The sequence below is a fragment of the Hermetia illucens genome, chromosome 1 (assembly GCF_905115235.1).
Source record: "Hermetia illucens chromosome 1, iHerIll2.2.curated.20191125, whole genome shotgun sequence".
Taxonomy (NCBI): Eukaryota; Metazoa; Arthropoda; class Insecta; order Diptera; family Stratiomyidae; genus Hermetia; species Hermetia illucens.
Genome location: NC_051849.1, coordinates 211459972 through 211486982, shown reverse-complemented (window position 1 = coordinate 211486982; position 27011 = coordinate 211459972). Strand labels below are relative to the sequence as shown.

The 27011-nt window shown below is 43.5% G+C and overlaps 1 protein-coding gene across 1 annotated transcript; it reads right to left on the bottom strand.

Moving 5' to 3' along the window:
- Nucleotides 1–1133: 1133 nt before the first annotated feature.
- On the bottom strand, nucleotides 1134–26932 carry LOC119650868 (serine/threonine-protein kinase Tor). Its single transcript, XM_038054033.1, has 5 exons — nucleotides 26710–26932; nucleotides 16661–16878; nucleotides 11776–13043; nucleotides 11242–11721; nucleotides 1134–6819 (listed from the first exon to the last, which is right to left on the bottom strand). The coding sequence occupies exons 1-5, from the start codon at nucleotides 26930–26932 to the stop codon at nucleotides 1686–1688; spliced, it is 7323 nt and encodes a 2440-aa protein (XP_037909961.1). The 3' UTR covers nucleotides 1134–1685.
- Between the last annotated feature and the right edge of the window lie 79 nt (nucleotides 26933–27011).

Here is a 27011-nt window from a genome sequence, read left to right as displayed (position 1 = left end):
CTTACGTGTTGTATGCACGCAAGTGCGAATCGTGTTAGCTATGGCATCGAAACGCAATTTTTGGCAGCGAAAATGGTTTTTCTGTGCCAGTTGGAGTTCGAGCGATAACAAGTCAAGAAGGAGGGGAGAGGTCAATCCTGTCTATTCAACGTAATTAAATAATTAAGTTAATAAAGGTTATTATAAATAATTATTTTAAGCATGGGCTGATGATGGGAACATGTCCGGTTTACCGATATGAGCCGCAAGCAGTACTTTATAGTTCTGCTAACAGCGCGTATTGGGACCGGCAAGTTCTAATTGGACGCCATATTCCAACAAGCCTGACGTATTGTTAGTTGAAAAGACGGGTCGCTCCGTGTATATTATTGTTATTGCTAAACGGAAATACGTGGAAAAGAAGGTGAAGGTGAAGAAAGGTCACTGGCTCGGGAAATCGAAGAAATTTGGCGTCTCGAGCGGGTGATTGTAGTTCCGATAATATTGTCCGCGACCTAAATCCCTCACGGCTTCCCTTGATGTCCTGGGACTCTCACACAGTCTGGTTCAAACCATGCAGAAGTACACATTCTGCATATGTGCTCGATGTTGTGGGCAGTTCTCGACGGATTCTCCCACTAACCAGCGCCTCTTTATTCTTTTATGTAGGTAGGATCGTCCAAGCCTAAATGCTTGGCACTTAGTGCTACCATTAAGTAAAATCCGGCAGATGCAGGGATTCTGACAACTTGGAAAATAAAGTTTTTGAATCACAGTACCAACTTATTGGTATATCCTCGGGACGAAGGCTTTCGAAACTGGACTTCACTAATACTCCGGAATGGCAGCGCTGTGCAGATTTTTACAGTGAAACAGATAGGGCTACTACAGACTGGGATGAGAGAGAAGAAAATTAATTTGGCCTTGTGAAATTTTGATTTTTGGCGTCTTGTGCCGAGGCGGTTGGATCGATTAATATAGAAATTAATTTGCCTCTGTACTGCTGTGATAACATATAAGAGTCATCAAAATAGAGAATATGTTCAGAGAATTGATATATCATAAAGAAATGTAGGATCCTCACGAAACTGTCAAACAATCTTCCCATCACCAAACTAGCACAAGGTAGAAAAACGACAATTTTTAATTTTCCCATTATAAATATTATTTATTAGCCTTACTTTGTCTATAAGAAAATTACTGCACTACACAAACAAATTATGAATTGAATTATTTAGACATACCTTACGGAAAATATTTACTATCTCAGAATATTATACATAATATCTCAAATATTATACATAAAATCTATAACAATTTCTTAAACATTTAGTCATGATGGAGAAGCTTAAATAACACCATACTCAAGAAACAAAAAAGAATAACAATTTGATAATACAAAAATACAAAAGAATATTGAGACGTATCGTAGCTAACATGTGAATAAGAACAGATGGCGTCCATGGAGAGAAGAATGAAAGCAGAAGTTCACTTTTAATGTTTCTTATGTTATGTTCTTTGGAAAGGGCTTTCGATAATGGCCACATCATTCAAGAGTTAGAAACAAACGCAAATTGTGTGTACGTGTTGTTTTTGTTTTAGAAGAATTTGTGTCAGTTATATATCACAATTCCATCAGCAAGATTTTCGTCAATGAACTGAATTCATATCTTACTCCTAGCGGATAGCAAAGCGGTGAATTGAATTTACCAGAATGGGCACCAACCTATATAGCACTGGCATAAGTTCTCATTGTTGGTCGCCTGTTGTATCAACAAGTCGACCTGCTGTTGCACCGTCACGGCATTCTGTGTATTGAAATCATTTCCGGTTAATTTTTGTTTAACCCGATCCACGATCGATCGAGCTTTTTTATTCGTCACCTCAGCTTGTGGCCCTTGAGTGGCATCGAATTGCTTTAGTTTTGCATTTTGATTACTCAAAAACAGGTTGAATGCATCGTCTACGGATCCGTTCAAGCTTCCTATGTTTCCATCGGTGTTTGTTTTCGATCGTCGATTTTTATCAGAGTCCAAAAGTCGCCAGTTCAGTAAAGGATCGTAAACAAACGCTTCCAGTACCGCCATCAAACTATCTTTATTCCTTCTAAGGACAAGCATGACACTTTCGCATGTCCGTCGATATGTGCCCTCAATTCCCGTCACTTCCATAGCATTTATAAGCATCCGGGTCAACCGGAATGGTATTTTCTCAGGGAATTTCTCGCGAGTCATAGCAACCTCAAAACAATCGCCAAAATCAATATGCAGGATTTTACCACTTAATCGATCCAACATCAAATTTGAAGGATGACGATCTCCCAATCCTAAGATGTACCCCACCATTGACATTACCGCTAATGATCGAGTGTAATTCGTTCGACGATCGAACCACACTTCAGAGGATGGACTTTTCAGCCAAAGCAGTTTAGCCAGATCATCGCCTTTGGTATGCTCAAGCGCATTTTCAAAAACTTCCACCTTTTGCATCAAGGTAAGATGATCATAATCAGGAGCCATGCGCTGCATAATGCGGTGTTCAATGTTCAGAACAATTTTCTTCTTGTCGCGATAGTCCCGAATAAGCGTATGAAGTGTGTCGCAATGCGGCACCCAACCAATCAGACCAGAATTCGTACTTAGTGGAATAACAGCATATCTTTGGATAGTTAGATTTCGCCTGAAAGTGTCCGGGTCGTTCAGGAGTAAAGTGTTTACTAAGCTGAAAAGTTGCATAACACGTTCATCTTGTCGTAAATCTTCGTGACCTTTTAGCAAGAACATATAATCTTTGCCGTTCGACCCCCTAATGCATAGCTTTCTTGGCCTTTGCTTAGACGTAATCACTTGTAAGTTTGTTTTGATGTGGGATATCCTTATCAACTCTCCACCAGGGTTATAGCTCCCGGGAACAGCTAACTCCAGATCTTTGCAGGCCAACAATTTGGGGCTGACGTATTGCAGTTCCAATGAAGTCAACTGAGGCAATTGTCTCGAAATTTTCCGGAACACATGGTAGTACAAGTCCCAGGCTCGGTCTAGATCGCTTATATTTCCAGATTGTTTATATTGCTGACACCACTCCGCTGCCGCGGTCAGATCATGCCCGTAAGCCTGATTGAAAGATGTCTCCTTCAGCGTCTGGGGTCCTCGCTCCAGCATGGCATGCAATGGCTCCAATGTATCAAACATTCCTTTGATATTTCTTTCACCGAAATACAATCTTGATGCCTCTTCTAATCCTTCGTGCCATTGTTCATGCCATAGTATTGCAACACGAATCAATTCTTCACTACACATCATTGCTTGTTCTACAAGTACAGGTGAGTGTTTTCGCATCGAATCCAAGATCTTATCGGCCGCGTTCTTCCGGAGAATCGAAGCCGACTTGGAAGCTACCGTCAAAGGATATACTAAAGCTTGAGGATGAGACTTTCCGATATCGATCAGCAACTGGTGGATTAACTGACCAACCAAATTCCGGTGAGTATCAATACGAGCGATTAGCTGGGGAATGACTTGCAGCCATGTGTTAATCTCAATCAATTTCATGCCTACCACGAGGGCATCATAAACTTCGGGATAATGTCCATAGTCAAACCATAGAGTTAAAAGCCGCAAGGTATCTTGCAAGGAATTCCCCTTAAGCAAGTTAATGGAACGGAAGAAACCGTCAACTGCAAGCACAGCATATTGCGAAATTATCATCTTCTCTTTCTGGGCCCGAACCTGTTCGGATATTGCACTTTGTTGATCCTGCAACTGTTGCTTTTGTGTTTGAACCACTTTGAAGTTCATATACGCCCACGAATGCCAGGCTTTGTACCAATTCGGATCATAGGCTGTTGCTTTCTCATATGATCCTAGGATCGTTTTTATTGAACTATCGGTAATTCCTTGTAGTTTGTTCTGCCAAAGACCAAGTCTCATATAGCAACGAGCTAGCAATCTTCGGTCGTCCTTCTTCATGTCGTCAATAGGACAATTGCACAAGAATGAAAAAGTGTCGACGAATCGACTCAATTTCTCATAAGCACCCTGCACGTCATCAGCCATAGCCATGTGTTTAGTGTAGGCAAATGTTACTTGTGGCTGGTTTGCTGGAAGGTCTTCTGATGGATTTAATGACGGATCAGTGCCAAGCAACATGACCAAAGTCTTATGAGATAGCTTTAACGATCCATTTTTCCGGCACAATGAGGCGTACTTCAACCACGTGTGAACATCTTCTTGTGGACTCAGCACCAGTGAATGCACTTGAATTATTCTTTGCCAGTCTTCTACTAAGCGCTGTCCACCCTGCAGTCGCTTCCACCACATATCCTTTATGATTTCTCTTCTTTCAGGAATTAATTTGTACTGAATTACCTCCTCAAGCTCTGAAAGCATTTGTACACAGACCATAGCTCCGTAGGCTCGTTCGTACGATTCGCCCGCCATGGCTGTTAGCTCTGTATCGAGCAGATCACGAGTTTCGTCGATGAGCCTCTGAGCACTTTCGAAGTCACTATAATGTACAGCTAACACAGCTCTGTAGAAACTACCATCCTGTGTCTCCTCAGGAATACATTTTACGTATTCTTGCATGCTTTCCCAGTCCTGCAGTCCCCACGCCGCTACAGCTGCTAAACGACCAGCCTTCGCTTTCCCGTCTTGGCCCAGTTTATCCCATTGTTCTCTGGTGACTTTTCCTAGTTCCGACCATTCACCTAAAGCTTCAAGACAACGCATGTGCCCCAAACGTGATTCTAGATCATCCGCGTCAGCATTCAGTTTATCTGTGTAGTGCTTTAAAGCTTGGTCCCAGTTGTGTAACTTTTCATACCATCGTCCTTGTACTTTGAGTTCATCGGCAGCATTACGGAACGTTGTTAGAAGCCCCTCGGCGGCTTCCTTTTGCTGAAGTTTGTTGTTAATCAAGATTAACATCTCAAAAACTTGTGGCTTCTTTTCAATATAAAACTCTTCTTCAGTGTAGTGCAACGCCTTGGCGTAGGCGCGGCACTGCATTGCCCGTTTCCCCAAAAGTGACAGCGCAATCTGAAGATCTTCATTTTCACAATGCTCCATAAATTCAGCCAAATTTAAAATTGTTTGTGTTATTTCTGGCATATCTTGCACTTCGAGCGCTTGTGTCAGACTCTGTGCTAGCTCCGTTCTCAACCCAGGAGACAGCTCCTTCCAGCAGGAAATAAATGCCGCATTGAATAAATCACGCAGTAATTTGGGATAGTTCTGTGCTAACGGGCGACACGACCTCAACGCTGGAGATGGGGACTCTTTCAGCAATCCTATAGAGAGACGCTTAAGCCATTCGAGCCAATCATCCTTCGAAACCCGGCGCGCTGCCAACCACGCCATTTGAAGATCGCTCGAAGACGTGTTTAGCTTCTTGATGGTGTTATTATCACTACAGCTAAGCGACACATCATTATTTTTATATTTCGCTTGCCGGATGCGAAACTCGTCATCCAGACAAACAGTTGTATTGCTTTGAATTTTCGGAATCAGCTTCTCATAATCCAAGCATGAAATCTTATGTTTCAACATGACTCTATGAACCAACGGGACAAAAACTAGGTACTTCTTGCCAAGTTGAATGACCAAGGACTTAAGGCAGGACATGGCATTGTCTCTCAGTTCACTATTATTATCTAAAACTCTAACAAGTGGGTGGATGATTCGAGATGAAAAGTCAGTGAAATCTAAAATGCGAGCCAAATAGTCTATGGTCTCCAGTGCAGTCACTGACACTTGATGCGGAACATCGGAGGCATCGAACAGCCTCACAATCGGTGGAACTATCAAATGCAGGAAATTGTCCAGATTATTTCCAAATTTCTGTAGTGCTTGTAGCAATTTAATGGTGACTATCCGATCCTTAGAGATGTCGTGCTGGAGAACTCTAAGAATTTGTGGCATTAGTTGAGGCAGGTAGTCTTTGAATTCACATGACAGGGCAATGGCTATATTTTCGATGAGATTGATAAGGGTGGGTTGCAATGGCGTGTTGATTGTCCAGAATTCCTTTACGAGCTTGAAAATGTCCCCCATGTAGCATATGATATGCTGTTTGACAATTTGGATAAGGGTCGACAACTGTTGAAACAAAAATTCCCGCAAATTCATATCTGCTGTACGAATGTTGTCCAGAAGGTTAGGCAGCACTTGAGCTAGGTATGGAACACATTTGATTCCTAAACTTTGGAATATGAATGTAACCGCATGAACGACCATTGTGTGATGTTGCGCCAAAGTAGGATCACGTAAAATCCTCATGAGCGTGGAAATCGCCACTGCAGGATAATATTCTTCTAATACTGTCCCCATATTGACCAACATTTCAGCAGTCGATAGATCTTGCGCTTCGTTATTTTTATAATCTGATAGCGATATTAAGATAGTGTCTTTCTGGCTATCGATTAACCCTTTGTTCATTTTGTGTTTGTAAGGATCCATGGCGCCAAGCAATCCTAGCACACGAATTGTCTCTCTACGTATTGATCGTCTCTGCTCAGTTTTCAGAAAATTTATCAGGATATCGATAAGAATTGGGTATCTATGATATGGTGTTACGACGCGTCCTGTTGCGCTCACTAGCTGCCCCAATGTCCATAGTGCTACCCCACGTTTGTCCGGATTACCTGAATCACTTAACATCTCCAAAAGTATTGCAAGCAAGTCATCAGCCCATTTTTCTAGCTCCGTAGAACCTCCATTCACTTCCGCTAAGTCACCAATAGCTCGAAGAACATTAAGAATTACTCCTGGATTCGATTCGGGCTCCTTGAGTTTCGGTACTAATATTGTGAGAACTGGTCGCATATATGAAGAGATCAGCCTGGAATGTAGGAAAAGAATTTATTTAGGAAATAATTTGATAATACGATCACACCGAAAATAGGTTTAATTATGAAGTATAAATTTAGTGGATTTAGTGATAAGTTTCCTAACATATCTCTTCCTCTTACGGCATTGAAGGCATTTCTGACATCAACCGTTATGAGGAACACTATCCGTCGAGATTGGCGGCTGTACCTCGGCTCGATGAACCGCATCTACGACCTCCATAATAGCATACACTGTGGATCTCTTTGTTCTGAACCCGAACTGCCTTGGGGATATGCCCCCGGCAGCGCTTTAGCGAATCTACTCGTGATGAACTTCTCGAACGCTTTCCCGGCCGTGTCAAGCATATTCAGCGGTCGGTGTGCAGACAGGAGCTCCGGGTATCCTTTACCTTTGCTAATCAGCGCGAGTCTGTCCACGTACCAGCGACAAGGAAAAATGCCCTCCTTCAAGCAAGGGTTCAACGCCTCAAGCAGTAAGTCTGGTCGTTGGCGGAACATCAGTTTATAAACTTCCGCCGGGATGCCATCAGGACCTGGTGCCTTCTTGTTTTTCATAGTGAGAACCGCTTCTTCAAGCTCTCTCATTGTGGCCAGGTTCTGCCAACCGCGAGCTTTGCTTTTATACTGTGCCTTTATGGCGCATGCCTCCTCGTTGGCGTGCAAACGTTGTGCCAAACGACGGAGCTTATGACACTCCCTCCGTAGGTCAACAATTTCTGCCGTCCACCAGTATATAGAAGGCTTGTCGCGGCTGGGACCTTCCGGGGCATGGAAGCCGTTGTTATCACGTTCATCAATGAATTTACGACGGTGCCAGTTCCGACGCTACCACGCCTCTGGAGTCTGGCTGAGGCATACCTCAATCAAGGGCCCTGGCAAAAAAAAATCACCGCCTACCAGAATTCGCCCCTCTGTGCCCCAAACGGCATTCTCCAGGGCATCGAGCCGGCGCCGAAAGCTCGGCATCGTCTCATTCGGCGTCAGGTATACGCTAAAAAACATTGTCCTTAAACACCGAATACAGACAAACCCATTCCCTCGGACTTCGGCAAGAACACGAAGTCGAACGTCATCCCAAACCCAGCTGTGTGTTAAGATGCCATGAAGCCGGGTTCCTGTCTCGTATTGCTCGCTGATTAGCACTAGATCAGCATTTACCTTCGCAGCGATCGTGCATGTTAATCGCACCAATCGCGCCCTAGCCCTTTCCAGTTCCGTCCTGAAGATTGGACACCGTCCCGAGCCCGCAGTGTCTGCGATGCTCAGAGAAACACGCGCCACGACCCCTGCAGAGAACGCAACTTTCACTTTCATTCCAGGTCTTCGATTGATGACCTACCTGGCATCTGCGGCATGTTGTCCTCCTGCCCGGTCCCTTGCAAGTTGCTGACATGTGTCCATAGTCCAGACACTTGTAACACTTGGTGGGGAATATCCACATTCGTACCATGCATACTAATCGTCCAATTTTAATTTTCCCGCTGCTATGGAGTTTCCTCACATATTCTTCGGGGGAACTTTTCTGTAGGGCAGTCAAGATCCTGGATTTCTAGAGAGCATATGCAGCATAAACATAAGCATAAGGACCCTCTCCCCCAGTAATCATTGACCGTTTCACAGAACCTACTCTTGCTAGTCGTCTTCGGGCCCAGTTCGACGAGGACTCCGCCACCCCTTGTTTTCCGTAGACACCTCTGCTCTATTGTCTGCGGGTTTCATCCTGTAGCGGATTTCACTAAGGACTTCCGCAAATGTCTTGCCTTTCGTCGACTTAATGAGCAAAGCCGACGGCCTGGTCCCCCATTTCCTATTTTCTGCTCCTGGGTTTTGGTTTGTAGCCTCTTTGTCGTTGGACGACAAAGAGGTTTAGCCGGTGCCACAATGGACGTCACACGGTTTAATGAAGTGCTTTTCGGGCTGGATGGGGAAACAATTGAGCTTGTCTCCGATATGCTCGAGGAGTGCTTCTACAAGAGACTGAAGGGACAGTTCATAAGGCGTCTGTCAGTAAGTGAGACAGCTAAACTTAATCACTTACCAACAAAGCTTATACTCGGTAACAGTTAGTGTTTCTTGTTCACCCCATAGTGGAGTATAGCGCAGTCAACAGTCTCTGATGAAAACGCAGACAAAATTCATGAGGTCAACGTGCGTTTTTGGTGAAATTTTTCGCGACACGTCAAGTTAGGTGGCTCAGCTGTATCAGACGGTGGCAGCATTAACAGCCACCGTTTCTAAATTGACAGAGGCAATCGCTACTAGATCAGCCTCTCGAAAAGGGCGATTGGATAATAGGTCGCCGGCACCTCAGCAAGTACTGAGACATGCTGCTACCACTATAGGTTCACCTAAAAAACAACAAAATGTACCAGCCCCTGTACTATCACTTCGAAAAACTAAACTTGTCGGGAGCTCTGGTGACGGCTACCCGAAATGCAGCACCATCTCGCCTCTCAGTTTACAACTCTTTCGGTGGCACTACCTTGTCGACACAAAACGTTGAAGTTCCGGCACTTCCCACATCCCAGAGTCCGCTGTCAACGTTCCAGCATCTCATTGGATTGGGGATGGTATGCAGTGGTCCTCTGGCGTTTGAAACCCAGGAGTTTGCCTAACTCCGAGAATAGAGTGAACTCAAACTTCATTCCCTGGTCCGTAATGATTACAGGTGGTACACCAAAGCGCGGAATCCACCATCGACAGAGGGCCTCGTCGTAATGTCAAACAGAGGTATTGCTTCAGGCCACTGCGTAAACCTGTCGATAATTGTGAGGCAATACTTATATCCGCGCGAGTTTCGCAAAGAGCCAATGATGTCGAGGTGGATGGTGTAGAAGCCCTTGGTCGACCGAGGGAATACACTCCTTTTTTACGTGCTTGTTGATCTTACACTTTTGGCACGCGATGCACTGGCCCAAGAGTTCACGTCCTAGTTCATGGACGGTCAGAAGTATTTTCCGGTGGCTAACCGGTTCGTGGTTCTGATGCCTGGGTGCGCAAGAAGGTGTACTGCGTGGAATATTGTGATAATCGGCCGGAGTAACTGGCCTAGGTCCTTGTCTGAGGTCTCGCAGAGTAAGTAGGAGTTTGAGTCGAAGATAAGAAACTCCATGAACTTGTATTTGGAGTTTGCCCTCAAGCTCTGCGTCGTCATTCTGCGCTTCGGCGTTTGCCTTATAATCAACCGAGGGGGACTGTCACCTCCGAGGTCGTGACAAAGCGTCCACAACGACGTTGTCTTTTCCAGGCACGTGCTGGATGTCGGAAGTAAACTGGCTAATGGAGATCACTTGGCGAGGAGACGCTTTGTCGAAGCGAAGCGGAAGTATTTAATGGAGAGGTACGTGACGAGTAGCTTACGTTCGTAGCCGCTGTAGTTACTTCGAGGTGCGTTGAGTTGCTCGAAAAAAATTTCAACGGTTGCCAGGTTTGGTTCACCCATTCGTGAAGAGCGGCGCCTACCGCTGTGTCTGAGGCATCGACAAACACGGCTAGGGGTGCATCTGGCCGATTAAATGCCAGCAGTGTAGCATCAACAACCTGTTGTTTGACAGTTTCAAACGCCTGAACCGCCTCAGTAGGCCACGCAACCTCGCAGGAGTTTCTCGTTTTAAGCCTTGACAAGTAAACGTTGAGGGTCGCCTGGTGATGAGCGGCCTTGGGCAGGGAATAGCGATAGAAGTTTAGCATGCCCAAGATCGCAAATCCTTTTTCGCCATTGGCAGCTCAGTGCGACGGCGGAGGTATTCTCACCGTCAGCAATGCAGTCGTGGTTCTTGTCTCCGATGTGCCGGCACACCGTCACTCGCCTTCTGTCTTTTAAAGTCGGAATCGGTACAAACACAAACCTCTTCTTACTAAAATTCTGTTATTTTGGTTGAGCATTTACGACATCTGCAATCGATGGGATTAGAAACTTTGCCGTGTCTTGCTTAGGGTTACGCTGTTTCCATATATGAAATCGTTGCACATCGTTCTTTCAATTGAAACTGCGCTGGGCGAGTAACTTGCGTCTTGGTCTTGAGCATAATGTCGATATTCTCAGTGAGAAAAGACGTCAAGAGATTCAGAACTTGATCTTTCTCTTACATCAGAACACATCCTCCTTGTTCTGCTATTCACATTAAGTGCATTTATGACTTTTTCTTCCATCAAAATAGTCTCAATGGCAAAATAGACTTAGTGAAAAAAATGTGTTCTGCACACTGTGCAAATGCAACATGTTTGGCTTGAAGACTCGTACATCTACTACACCCCACTGAGGAGGTCTTTATGAAGTCTTAAACTCATTTTGAGAATAGGGTTTGTTGCGAAATGAAGACAATTATAAGTTCGCTTGCGGTAGTGAAGGTATTGCACTGACTAAACATTTCAGAAAACGTTTTGTTTATAATTAAGATGTCGCTACATACCTGGGAGTACTAACAATCAAATGGTCCAGCATTCTTGCACTCTGCTCCTTATTACGGCTCATCCCTGAATGTTCTAATTCCGTTAGCAATTGTATCAGAGTTTTCCTTAAGCTTGGCATAACATAGGCAGGATTCATTGCTGACAGTCTACCAATTGTCACAATCGCCAGTTCACGTATTTCGAAGATTTCATCGTTTAAAGTTATCAAAAGAGCACTTAGAGATTCAGGCCTCGCGAGTTGCGCATCAAAGGTCTCGTCCAACGATCGCAGTACACGTAGTCTCACATTACAATCAACGTCCGTTATCCCGACTATTAATAAACGTTCCAAAACATGCACGATTACTTCTTTTAGTGTTTCCGAAACGCCATTGTTAGGATCTGAACTTTGAATTGCTTGCTTTAAGAGACGGGTGCAAGTTTGAACCGACTCCAGGCGAATTTCTTGCTGCTCGTGGCACACAAAATGATCAGCACACCTGAAATGATACAATTTTATATAGTACAATCTACAAAATCGTTAAAACACTTACTTTTGTACGAAATCCAATAATGGCTGATCTTCAAAGTTGAACGTTCCCAAAGTTTTCAGCGCCAACACGATCGTTGCAACATCATACTGATGTGAATCCGTCAATCCCAACGACGGAAACGACACTGGTATATTATGTTTTGGTGTTCCAAACGATGGATACGGTTTATTCATAAGAACTTGTGAGAGCATTCGAAGCAATCCTTCTGATATGTCGCGTTTAAGACGTGGAACATTTTCTGCCAATTCGCGAAAACAAACAGTCAAGGCAGGAGAAAGTCCTGTAGCGAACATTGAATCGAGAATTTCGCGGATGTCTTCAGTAATGCCGGATTTTACAGCGTGTGCTAGTAGCGTGATACACGTAAATACTGCAGGGTCTAGTGTCGGTTTACGTTTACTGGGCGTATCACGAGCCGGCAGGGCGACTTTAATTGTCTCCATAATGCTCCTCACATGTTTTTCAATGTCGTTTTCCACTGCCACCGCAATGTAACCTAGGGTCACATAGGCGGCATTTCGATCTTTTTCTTTTCCTTTTAATATGTTCAACAGGTAGTAAACTGTGGTATCCAGATGTTTCCTAACGAAAGCCTCCCGATTGAATGCTGCTACTCGAGGCAGAATATTTAATAGTGCCTGCTGCACATAAAACGAGCGACTGTTACGTTGATCCATCACTTTTTCACATATTTCTTCATAATGGTCAGTTAAAATCTGACGACTGTTAGCAGACTCTTCAATCTGTATATTTGAAAACTTCAAATTAGAGTGATCTGAATCCAAATGCGATTGCGAAGATCCAATCTTTTCAATTAGGGTTTGTTTCATCCTTGGAAACATTGCCGTCGAAAATTCTCCTTGCCTTCGATATTCAGATTGTAGACTTTTCAACGTTGAATATTTACGTTCCCAACAACTGTTAGAGTTACGAAACAATTCATTCAAGACGATAAGTCCGCCGTGAATTCTATCTTCTCGCGTGACACCTTTCTCTTTTGGTGGGGCTTCCGCTAGGAAGCATTTCATTGATTCTTGATAGCAAAGCATATACCATTGTGGTTTACTAGATTGTTTCGTGTTCTCACGTTGAGATGTTACTATTAAGGCGGCGCGTAAAGCTTCTCCAGCGGATTCTCGAATAGCTGGTTTAGGATCGTGAACGGCGTTGAAAAATTTCTCGAAAAACGTCGACATTGACTGATAGAAATATGTTGGCATGGCCAATGCTAATTCGCGCAGAATGAGAACGGATGCGTGCCGACGGTACTGAAAGGAAAGATTGAAATTCAATTTGAAAGAAAAGATTTTAACAATTTTTTGATCAATAAATTATAGTTATTGGAAAATATATTTTAATTGATGAAAAGTATTAAAGGAATAACTCCGCCCTAGCCAATCCCAAGCCCGGTTGTGAAAGTAGGAGGGATGGATAGCTTCAGTATGTATGCTGTATGCCACCGCAGTGTCACAGGCGATAGGTGAGGAAAATGCGGGAACTTTGCAGCCTTGCAGATTACTCACTGAGGAAGCCATCACTACACCTGGCAATCCATCTAATGAGAAGAAGGAGAAACTTGAGAACCGGTAGGGATAATCGGCGGGATTCGTCTGACTTCGTGACTGGGTCGGTCTCCCGTAATGAACAGCACGGCATCGAAACCGCTAGTCGTGGGGCGGTTCGACGTTTAGGCGACACGACGACCAGGAGTATTGCCCCGCCTGCTGCAGCTGTTTCGCCGCAATCGGTGGCGACCACTTCAGCAGGTTTGCGTCGGCGGCGAATGAAGTGGTTTGAGGAAATGAACCTCTTCATCATTCGCTCCTACTACGAAATAATGCGGGGGCGGGTACAACATCTTGTCGCCCCTTGTTGCACTAGAGATTCGTCGAACATTTCCCGCAATTCGCGTACGTGACTGTGCAGCGAGTCGCAGACTAGTACCGCTTTATAACTCGCAACGACACAATCCCGGCCATCATCAGGAAGCGTGTTTGACTTGAGGTCACCGCGGAAACTGGTGACCGAGAGTCGATGGGGGTAGGGGCGGCGACATCAACAACACCACGCCGCATTGTAGGCACCAGTTTCAGTACACGCCGAAGCACTCTTCTCCATCATCCAGCTGAGGTCCCCGCGGAAGTTCGGTGCGAATTCCAAACAGCATGTATAGAATTCTCGGAAATGGATCCTTTGTTTAGACCAGGTATTCCCAGGCTCTATGCATCGCCAGCAACTCCGAGGATTCTATCTGAAATCAACGATAAGATTGCATCTCGACTGTGTGCTGATATGTCGCTGCTGCAACTACAGGGTAGGCCATTTAATTTTTTTCGTGGTTCATATTAAAAATCATTTATTTTAGTTCAAGAAGATTTGATCCAGCTATTTTTTGAAAATGATATCTTTCAAATGTTTGCCTTTGGTCTTGATGGCCAAATGTGCTTTTTTTTTTAACGTTTTCCAACATTTTGGCCGATATGCCGGCTATTTCGCATCGAATGTTGTTTTTAGGTTGAGCTAGAGTCCTAGGATTGTTGATGTATACCTTGGCGTCGATCGATAAGACCCTTCTTCACGATATTCTGGGCGAATGTGACGAATACGATGCAAAAACCGGCTCAAGACACCAATATAATATGGCGCAGTAACCGTTTAGCCCGGTGAAACGAAATCATGATGAACAATACCAGCATTGCCTGGTCTGTGATGATTACGGCTGTTACACCAAAACGCGGGATCCATTCTCGACTGTGCTGTAATGTCAGTCAGAGGTATTGCTTCAGGCCACTGCGTAAACCTGTCGATGATTGTGAGGTAATAGTTATATCCGTGCGAGACTCGCAAAGAGCCAATAATATCGAAATGGATGGTGTGGAAGCCCTTGGTCGACCGAGGTAATACACCTACTTCCTTTTTTACGTGCTTGTTGATCTTACACTTTTGGCACGCAATGCACTGGCCCAAGAATTTACGTCCTTGTTCAGGGACGGCCAGAAGTATTTTCCGGTGGCTAACCGATTCGTTGTCCCGATTCCTGGGTGTGTAAGAAGGTGCGTGGATAATCGGCCGGAGCAAATGGTCTAGGTCCTTGTCTGAGGTTGAATCGTAAAAAAAGGTGAGTATTTTTCTTCGCTTTTCAATTCTGAAAACGAGATTTTTTAGTTGTTGGCTGGCTTTGTGGCCTCCATTCAGTACTTTGATCCTTTGTTTCCGGATCGTATTGAAAACACCTCGTTTCGTCACCAGTAACAATGTTGTAAAGGAAGTTTTTATCTTTTTTCCACTCTTTAACGATATCCTTACAATGTTGGATTCTGAGCAATTTTTGGTCCTTAATGAGTTTGTGCGACACAAAGTGAGAACAAACCTTCCGATAGCCCAATTTTCCGGTCACAATACGATGAATCGAATCTTTGGACATTACCAATTCCATTTTCATAAAACTCAACGACGATTTAGGTAGAATTTTGAGAAAATCACGCACTTTTCCGATGCAGCGATCTGACGTAGTCACGAATTTCGCTTGGCCAACATGAGGGTCGTCATTGATGTCTTCACAACCGTTTTTAAAACGCGCCTACCACTCACCATAAAATTATTGCACCAATTCAAACGTTTTTACCGAGTTTAAAACAAAACTTAATATCGGCTCTTTAGCCAATGCTCATTTTTGTACTGAGAACGCAAGCATACTGTCTTTTTAGGCGCAATCACTTTGTTTCCAGTGAACCAAATGTCATAAAATTTTTACAGGAAATCGGGAGAAGATGTACTTTTTAAAACGATAATTAGCCTTGTGCTAAGCTACGGATGTGAATCATGGACTCTAATACAAGCTTCCGAAAAACTGGTCAGAGTAACGTCCTGAGGAGAATAATAGGAGCTAAATCAGAGGACGACCAAATGCAACCATGAGTTGTACCAAATATTTCACGACCCTAAATCCTCAAATTAAAAAAATCTTGGAGATTGCAATAGGCTGGCGACGTTCAACGTACGAATGATACTCGGATACATAAAAGGGTATTCTAAGGGAGGACAGACGGACGAAGACCGGTAGATAAATTCGAAATGCGTTGCAGGGGCTTCGCGACGATGATGATATTTAATTTTTCAATTTGAATATCGTTTAAATCGTTTGTTTCATTCAAATCTACCCAAATAACACATGAAGTAGAAAACTACGTTAAAGGAGGCCAATGTGTGTCAATTGAAGTTTTATTATAATACAAAGTCCACTCTTTCCAATGTTTTTTCTTACAAAAACGGTCAGTGAATAACCAGCACCACGACTTTTAGGTAGTCATTCAAAAATTGTCATACACGGTATACCCATCAAGATTTTTTTATTTAAAGGAAACTCAATTGATAACAACATGGAAAAAGGGCACATTATTGGTGGAATTGGTGGACCTCGGCGCAAAACCGGGATGTCTGGAGTTCCTTATTAAGGCAGGCCTAGACCGGATACCGGTTGTTGCGCCGTTGATGATGATGAAACTACCCTTTTCCTTATATTCACGATAAGAGGACTAATTTTAAAAATTAATTCGCGATAAATTATTTTTTCTTTTCTCACATATTTTCTGTGGAAACTTTTTTTTCGTTTATTTATGAATGATTGAAACGGACCTTTTTCACAATAACATATAAAAACCAAACAAGCAACCTGTTGAAATAATATTTCATTATGTGTTGCTGATACTGGAAGGATTTCACCTACACACCGCACAAACTATTATATCTAGATACGAAGAAACCTCAATCAACGACCCGAAATTTGGAATGAGAATAAATCCCTGAAGGATAACAAATTTCCGAGAGCTGTTTGCAATAAATCCACAGTCACTATTAACTAAACTAATTTCTGTGGGATACCTACCTCGTGTCTTTCCTCCGATAACCATTCAAATGCCCGCTTTATGTCAAACTCAAACGATTCCGCTCCTTTAGATCCTGGCAATAAAGCTAATTTCACAAGAGTTTTTGCTGCCATTTCCATGACAGATACATCATTCGATGGCAGAAGATTTCGCAAGTTGTGGGAATATCGTGAAATGCGTGTGGTTGTGTTGACGACATCTCCACTAATCAAACATTCTGGAAAGAATGAAAAAAAATTAAATTTAGTTTCATTTAGTTATCAGAAGAAGATGAGAATATTGAAAAGGTATGAAAGTCAAAAGACACATCGTCAGGTGTTAGTCACAATGAGATAGACTGCTATCAACTGCTAGCTTACTGCGAAGATAATATTAATTATTGTCTAATTTAGTTCAGATGTGTTTTGGTTGCAATTACCGTGAAGCTATAGAGCTATCACTCTTCCCTCGACTTCGGAGTACCACTGTCCACTTTTCCAAAGAAGATATTTGGTCATAAACGTTTAAGATCGGCACACAATTTGAAAAACTAGCACCATTGGTTTTTCACATGAAATGACCAGTGTTCTAAATACTCATCACACAGCAGAGATTGATTTTTACAAAGTAATTAGATCTCCTAATTATAACAAGGAAAAATATTCTTCGAAAAGCCTGAGTATTGTATATGAAATACATATGAGGCCTCATGTAGTGGGTGGAATGAAATTAAGCTATCTTTAAGAAAGGATTCGTTATCATAATGCTAATAAAAATCTGTTTCGAGTTCTTGTGCCATGATGAGGCAATGTAAACTTCTAAGCAGCTTTTAGATGGCGTCGAGCACCATATCATACTATAAATACAGTTCCGTGTCTAATCCCGAAGCATATAAATTGGAGTCAAGCTTCTCGTTCAGAGGTAACGGTATCTTCTCTAGCTCAATCGGAAATTCTGGTGATATCGACAGGACATTTTCGACCTAAGCGAAATGAATTGGAAGGCCTCTGCCTCGAGTCCTCTCAATTCAATTACAGCGTCCACCTCTTTAAAGTTTATCCTAATAAAGAAGTGTGTCCGGATGGCTCAAGTGGTTAGAGCCCTGAACTGTTGTAGCAGAAGGTCAAGGTCCAAATCTCACTGTTGGCAAAGGGATTTGTTATTGTGACTGAATATCGGATACCAATCGACTCAGCTGTGAATGGGTATCTAAGTAAAATCAGGTTAATATTCTCGGTCGAGTGCAATGCGGACCACATTGCCTCCTAAAATGTACTGTAGTGTACCGTTACGATCTTGAATGAAGCGTGTTAGCTTCAAAGCCCTGATCCAATTGGATTGTTTCCCCAGCGATTATTATTAATAATGAAATGCTGTCGGCGATGACTAGATCTCCCCACCCACCCATATTTTTACGTTTTCCCAACCAGTCTGGATCCACCGATTTTCCCTTTGAATATTTTTTAGATATTCTCGAAGCGTCCACTCGTTGAAAGTGGCCAGCCAATTTGCGCAATTGGGTAACTTTAGGGACCAATTGTGATATTTTGTCTAGTTGATATCGATTTTGTAGTTTGTGACATGGTCTACCTTCTTGTTCATTGACCTTTAATCCTGCATCATCACCTTTCAGAAAAATTTTTTTGACGCCGAAGATGGAGCGCGATAAGTATTGATGTCATAGGCGTACTCTATAACTTGCCTTGACTTAAGAAGCAGCATATTTTAGTATCAACAAGAATTTTTCAGATTGCATCCCCGATGGCAAAGCTGAACGGCATTGGAGCTAGCATGTATACGTTAGAAGTCAACGAATATTTGGTAGACGTTGACGTTGAACTCCAAGCATTACTAGCGTAATAGTTCTACGGCGAAGAGTTGATCTATTGTCGGAAAGACGGAGTTACAGCCATGGACAGGAAGTAGTAAGAGAAGCACCTTCGTAACTCAAATTGACCAATCGATGGCAACGTCGTGACGCCCCAAACTACGCAGTGGAAAAAGTCTGTGACCAACCTATTTAGTACCTTGGTGTCCTCCGAGTTTAAGGCCAGAGGATAGAATCAGGGTCTGGGTAGGATGTTCGCCTGCTTTTTCTTGTTGATACTTATTTGAACACATTGTTGCACTATGTAAGGAGCAGCTCACTCTATCCATGCATCCGAAGTCGCAAATGAGGGGTGTACCGGCTTGCCTCTTACTCGGGCTTGTCATCTCACGAGCTTTCTGATTTAGGCAGTTACTATACCCAGGAAATTGATGACTAACCTATCAATATACGTAGAGACGGCTTGGTTGCACTGACTGTCTTTTTTTTTTTAAATAATAACTCATCAATGTTCTTCTGCTTCGCTAAATGTATGGTTTGGTAACCGGCAAAGAGTTTTGATGAGAAAACAGATCGGAGAAAAAATATTAAAAGAGTGTTGAAGTCCTCCTGCATAGAATAGACAGCGGGTTATCTCGAACTGAGTAGCTAAATCAGTCATTTTATACAATTCCTTCTCCCTAAGGGCTCTTGAGCTCAAAGAAAATACAAATTTTGGGAATACTGTTAGCTTTCATGTAGTCAAAAAAGATGTGCAATTCGTCGAAAAGCTATTGTACGTTAGGGTGTTTTCGATGCTGTGATGGCTTCTTATAGAATAAAGGAAAGGATTGTTGGCTTTGTAGTTTATGTTTTAGTAGTTTCACCACCAAAAGGATTTTTCTGAATAAAAAAAGAGAGCACCGTGTATGTGAATTTGAACTTTATGAGGCCGACATCTTCTTAATAAGGCAATCATAAGGGATTCCACTTTGTTTTCTAGATAATTGGGCATTATTTCAGACGAGTAAGCTATCAAGGAGGAGTTTTACGGTCCTTCTGTATAGTTTACGAGATTCACCCACTCACTTCCCGTTAGGCCAATAGCAAAATTGGAAATTCTCGAGACTTTTTTGACTTTATTCGTGATAAAGGAAGCCTGATCTTTGACAGTTTGAGAAGTTGTTATCACGCTACCTAGAAAAGTTATGAACTAAAGGGATCAGTCCACTTCCTGGACAAGACGAGATGGTGTTCTACTTTTTTAGACTGAGAGAGAATTTGAGTCTCTCGCACTCACTACAGGAAACTAAAGCTCGCTGACTTATCAGCTCCTGGACGTCTTTCTTGTGTCTAAAGCGGCTATTATAAGGAAGTCATTTGTATGCTAGAAAATTTCAATTTTGGCAGAAATGCCAGTATAAAACCTTGTCACCTAAAGGTTAAAGAGAACAGAACTTAGTACACAACCCTAGAGTTACTCATTGTCAACGGTAAAATATTGACCATTCATCGAGATTTTTCTATTGGTTGATTTTGCGCAGCCATATGATGATATCCGAAGAGATGTTATTACGCAACATGTAGGGACAGATCCACTGTGTCACAGGCATTTTTGACATCTGCGCACAGTGCTATGAAATCTTTGTCGAATTGTCTCCAGTGAGCAAAGTTGCTTAGATCAAGGAAGTGTCCTTCTTCGTTGCTTCATGAAGTGACGTAGTTCATCGTGAGTTTTTGTCAAGCGTAGAAATGAATACAACAGCGAATGTTTGTACGCAGTGTGTCGTGAAAGCCTCCGTGAGTTGTTTAGGTTTGTGATCATGAGGGTTTTCACTAGTGACTGCGACTTTTGCAGAGTGAACGTTTTCAGGTGCTTGTATGCAAGAAAAGGGGATGATTTTTGGGGGTTCAACCCCGTCCCTCCCCCTGATGATTAACAGGATAATAAGTCTTTGATTTTTTTACCTTTTCTGCCTCTAAAGGCGAATCCTCCAGGTCTGTTTCGGATAATTCCTTTTTGAAAGCTTTTTACAAATAATATTGGCGTTATTATTTCCTGTTTGACTAGAATGTCAACCGGGAAGCAAAGAAAGCGATCGCTGTCACCCGAGCGGTCTAATACAAAGATCTTTTTGATAAATTGGACACTCGGGGTGGCGAGAGAGATTTGTATAGAATTGTTAAAAGCCGACGCCAACGCATACAGGATATCGACCATTTCTATTGCCGACGAGCGGCGACGGATAGAGGGTGAGAATATTTCGAGCAGATTTCAACGGAAGAGGTTTGTTCATCCTCCGCTTCTACAAGCATTGCTGACATTTGGGCCAATTCCACGTGTCAGCGTCACTGGTATGCTCTACGACAATACTTAGTGCCAGAAGAACTCGTGCGTTGAATTGCTCTACCATGATCCGAAAAGTAAAGTTCGAAGTATGGCGGGTGTATCAAAGCAGCTTCATGTTTTTGTTGGTGTTCATCAAGGAAGCGTCCTCTCACCGCTCCTCTTTGTTCTTGTTTGGGAACCCTCACACAGGACATTCAGCGTCCAGTGCCCTATACAATGCTTTATGCAGATAATATTTTCCTAGCATCTAATACCAAAAATGATTTCGAGCAACTTGTCCAAAAATGGTCTCAAATCTGAAATTTACCGCAATGTCGTCCGTCCTGTCGCTCTCTATGGTTCTGAGTGTTGGCCGACTATAAAAGACAATGAACGGCGTTTTGCGGTAATGGAGAAGAAGATGTTGCGATGGACTAGTGGCGTGACACGTTTGGATCACATCCGAAATGAGGATATTCGCGATCGTTATGGTTTTGCCTCGATCGTGGAAAAATTGTGAGAGAGGCGTCTTCAATGGTATGGTCACGCAATTCGTGCTAACGAGAATTCATTTTCCAAGATTGGTCTGAACATCGAAGTCGATGGTAAACTACCAAAAAGCAGGCCGAAACAACGGAGGCTTGATACGCTGAATGGAGATTTAAAAATCTCGAGATTGCACCCAGATCAGGCATTCGATGGAGCCAAACGGCGAAACCGATCACGACGAGCCAACCCCGCTTGTGAACGGGACAAAGGTTGAAGAAAAAGAAGAAGAATCCTGGAATATCTCGAAAGCTTGATCGACAGAGAGCAGGCTGGCTTCCGTTCCGGATCCTAATGCATTGACCATACCCTACGGATCAACGGGTTTTCGCTGCACCTGCCTTTAAGTGATTTCAAGAAAGCTTTCTACATTGTGAATAGGGAGTGTATCTGGCGTGCGGAAAACGGCGGAAAAACTAATAGCTATTATCAGAGTCACATGTGATGGGACCAAATGTTAAGTGCTGCACTGAGGTAAAATCACCAGAGGATTTTGAAGTCCCAAGGGGAGTTCGCCAGGGTTGCATTTTCTTCTTGTTGTCGGTGACGTTCTTCGTGCTGTCTTGTTCGGGGCATGTGGAGGAGCTCGGAAAGAGAGGCAAGCAGCGTTGGACTGAACATAATCACCAACAAAATCAAGATTATTAGTCTGGCCTGTCATCGCAAAATCCTTATCTGCATCTGCGTCGATTAATTTGTATATTTAGCGCAGTTTCTGGCTACGGTGGCACCGAACAGGATTTTGCCCGACGCATCAACAGCGTTAGATCCGCTTTTGATGCCCTGTCTAAAATCTGGAAGTGCAATTATCTCTACACCAACATCAAGTTGAGATTGTTCTGGCATAGTGTTCTGTCTATATGGGAGTAGCACATGGACAGTAGATTCCACTGTTACTCAAAAGCTGAAAGTCTTCGACAACACATGTCCGCGTTGCATCATCTGAGTACGCTGGTCAGATGCAATCTCAAACGAAGAAATTGGTCGGCACACAACCCTGACACTCGTACGCAATGTGATTGGAAGATGGAAGTGGCAGTGGATAGGTCACACGTTAAGGTTGGACGACAATTGCATTGCTTGCTACGCCATGCAGGGAAATCCATTCTCACAAGATGGCTGATGCCCCAAGAGTACTTGGCACAGAACAGTTAAGGAGTGCAGGCATCTCAGGAGACCGTGGGGGGCTGAAGCGCATTTCAGGTAATCAGATACAATGGAGCCTGTCCCAGATATGATATTAAAATCATACTTGGGGATTTTAACAGCCAAGTAGGGAAGGAGAACGTATTCAGGCGATACGCTGGCTCCCATAGCTTACACCAAAATACAAATGATAACGGACTGCGGGTTATTCAATTAGCAGGGTCACACGAAATGGTTGTTGGAAGTACCTGGTTTGCGCAGAAAGCGGTCTACAAACATACGTGGGCCTCTCCAGAACCAACCCTCCGCGACACCTACAAGAGGGAAATGGATGCCGCAATAACCGCAGTCAACAGAGATCCTGGAGATGAAGCATCAACAAATGATCTTCACAACCACCTGAAGAACATTATCATTGATACGGCCACAAACATACTTGGCCCCAGCTGCAAAAGGAGTCGGAACGGCTGATTTGACGATGAATGTAAGCTAGAAACGGAACGGAAGAATGCCGCATACCGAGTAATGTTGCATTCTTAAAGAACGCGGGCACGTGCAGAGACACACGAACTCCGTCGAGCGGAGAAGCGACTTCACAGACGGAAAAAGAAGCCTGGGAGAACCAACGAGTTTGTGAACTAGAAAAGTACAGGGGGCAAACGCACCAGGCGCGCAAGTTTAACCAACAAGTCAGCAGGATGAAGCCTTATACAACAAGATGCTCATCCTGCCGAGACAAAGAGGGAAATCTGATTTCCGATAGAATGGGCACATTGGAGCGATTGGTTGAGTATTTTGATGAACTGCTCAACAATCAAATTATCGGCGAGTTTGAGGTCCCGCCAAGTGAAGACGACGGACATATGCTACCGCCACCAAGCATAAAAGAAACAGTTCGTGCAATCCACCGGTTTAAAAATCATAAGTTGCCAGGGGAAAATGGAATCACAGCCGAACCAAGCGGTTCATTAACTGAAGCTTAAGGTGTGGGACAGCGAATCAATACCTGATGACTGGCAAGGAGGCGTTATCTGTCCCATACATATAAAGGGAGGTATCACGCAGTGTCCGGATAGCTGAGTGGTTAGAGCACAAGGCTATCGTTCGGAAGGTCGCGGTTCAAATCTCACTGGTGGCAGTGGGATTTGCATCGTAATTTGACGTCGGATACCAGTCGACTTAGTTGTGAATGAGTACCTGAGTCAAATCAGTTTATCTCGGGCGAACGCAATGCTGACCACATTGCTTCCTACACTGTAGTGCAGTTTACCGTTACGGTCTTGAATGAAGTTCAAACACGCCCTGACCCAATATGGATTGTTGCGCCAACGATTATTATTATTATCACGCAGTGCAGCAATTATAGAGGTATCACGTTGCTGGTTATTATGTATAAAATATAATATAAATTCATTGGCCTATACCAAAGAGGCTTCACTCCAGGCAAATCAGCAACAGATCAGATTTTCTCTGTGCAGCAAGCGATGGAAAAACTGTTTGTTGCACTATGGACAACAGTTGCACCATCTATTCATCGACTTTAAAGCCGCCTATAATAGCATAGCCAGGGTAAAACTGTACACGGCCATGAGAGAATTCGGTATTCCGACGAAATTGATAAGACTGACTAGGCTGACCTTAACCAATGTGCGAGGCCAGATAAAAGCAGCAGGATCACTCTCAAGACCATTCGATATCAACAACATTCTACGACAAGGGGATGCCCTATCATGCGCCCTCTTTAACCTGGACCTAGGGAAAGTGATTCGTGATAGAGTTGTCAAAGCAAGAGGCACCATTCTCTTCAAGTCCGCCTAACTACTGGCTTATGCTGGCGATATTGGCCTTTTGGGAAGAATATCCCGAGATGTTCAGTCTACCTTTATCTAGATCGAGCAGACGAAGTGAGATCACCTAATCCGTATGGATGAGGAAGATCCAGCCCGGAAAGTATAAAAGGTACAGACAGCTTTTAGGGATATCGAATTGGTGGACCTTGGCGCAAAACCGGAGTGTCTGGAGTCCCTTACTAAGGCAGGCCTAGACCGTATACCGGTTGTTGCTCCGTCGATGGTGATGATTCCGCATAAGGAAAGAACTTGCATGTGGCCCTGTGAAAGACATTAACGATCGACTCCTTATTCATAAGGAAGAGGAGCTGAAAGGGAGACTTTACCACGATTCTTAACCATACCATATCCAATGACGTTCCTCCCCTTGTGGATAAAATGGTTAGTCACCGTAACATGCTGCTATCAAAGCGCAGAGATAATGTGCTTCTTCCAGTCGTATGGAAATTGAATCCAAAACCTTTCCCAGAGAGTGGAAAAAGGGGATGATCGTTATGATACCAAAGAAGGGCACCTGTTTTAAGTGTGACAATTGAAGGGGTGTCTGCGTAATCCTTATCGTTGCAAAGTAATGCTTAAAAGATTCCGCGAACATTTCGAAAGCTTGATCGACAGAGAGCAGGCTGGTTTCCGTTCCGGATCCTTCTGAATTGACCACACCCTACAGATTATCGGATCTTCGCTGCACCTGTTAGTTGATTCCAAGAAACCTTTCGATTACGTTAATAGGGAGTGTATCTGGCGTGTTCTGTGCAGAAGGGGCATTTCGGGAAAACTAATAGCTATTATGGGAGTGACATGTGATGGCACCAAATGTCATGTGCTGCACTGAGGTAAAATCACCAGAGGATTTTTAAATCCAAAGCAGAGTTCGCCAAGGTTGCAGGAGGAGGAAAGAGAGGCAAGCAGCGTTGGAATGAACCAACAAAACCAAGCTAGTCAGTCTGACTTGTCATTGCACTCTCCCCATCCACATTAATGGGCAAAGCATCGAACCAGTCGATCAATTTGTATATCTAGACCACAGTATATCTAATAGGTAGTACCCACACTAAAATGCCCGAACTTGCAAATGTGTTGCCGAAACTTATCCGTACACATGATCGGCGCTAAAGAAGGACAAACCATAATCTTCGTCAAATCGTATTGGTCAGAGAGAAAAGAAAAGAATTTGTCAGCCATGGCACTAATGCGTACTCACCCATGTAGCCAAAAGTAGTTTCACGTATTCAATTATACATAGCCAAAAACGTGCCAATCTCATCAACACATTGGCAAGTCCGGCCGGCATGTCAAACATAGCTGATCCGGTTTTCGTTATACATATCTCGTTCATGCTCAAGGGCAGAGCAATTTGATTTCCTTTCTTGAGAGACAAGGGGGAGTGTGATAGCTGTCTAGTATCTACCTGTGATCCATACAGCGTGATTTCTGCCGATGGTAGCACCGAACTGGATTTTGCCCGACACATTAACAGCGCTTTTGCTGCACTGTCCAAAATTTAGAAATGCAGTTATCTCAACACCAACATCAAGGTGATGCTGTTCTGTCCTAGTGTTCTTTCTGCGTTTCTATATGGGAATAGTACATGGAAAGAGAACTTCACTGTTATTCATAAGCTGAAAGTCTTTGTCAACACCTGTCCGCATTGTATCATCTTAATACGCTAGCCTGATACTATCTCAAGCGAAGAACTTGGCCGGCGCACGAGCCTGACGCTCGTACGCACTGTGATTGGCAGGCGAAAGTGACAGTGGATAGGTCACACATTGAAGCGCATTTTAGGCAACCGTGGACGATAACGATATAACTCCCTAAGGGGGTGGACGGGAAAAATATATAAAGGACTCCAGGAGGACTACTTTGGCAGGTGGGCTCAACCACTGTGGTGTACTGGTGTACACAAGATGCCATCAGATCCAGGAGCAGATCTCTTCACACGCTTGTTGAGTGCACTTTTTAGTCTTTTGACTTCTCCAGCGAGAACAGTTGTCATATGTAGGGCGTAAGTTACATCGTATGGAAATTATTGTCCCGAAGATTGTAATGTTTACCAATGAGCTTGAGGAACAAAGAGCACCATGATTGGTTCGTGATCAGAAATCCTTCTGATAAAGTTTCTATATGCAGGCTTTGAAGAAAGGGTTCAGGTCAGACGACTGCCACAGATTCTGGACGATCTCTATCCTTAGATTCGCTGGTGAACTACCAAATGAGGTCTTTAATTGCTTGAATAATGTTTTCAATACCGGTGAAGGTTTAGAGGGCCAGGTCTGAACCTGAGAGCCGTGTGTTGCATCAAACTAAAAAAGGATGTTCGTATACTGGATCGACTTCTCTGTTTACCTTTGGATGAGAAAAATAGTAAATTAGAAGCAAACTGATACTTACTTATAGCCAAAACACCACCCTTTTTCTCATGAACATCTGAACTTTTCACCATATCAAAGATATGATGATTGAAATCATCAAAAAACTGCACAAGTTCCTCCTGTGACATATCACGCAGCTCGGTCTTCACATACAAGTAAAGATCCTGTGCCGCTTTATTTTGCGTCTCTCGGTGCCGGGACTTTAAGCCCGAGACAAACTGTTGTACGACGGACGAAGACATCTCGGCACGTGGTTTTATCACTTTAGATATAAACAACTCGCACTGGAATAAACAAATCTTTCAATTTCTACGCAGCTCC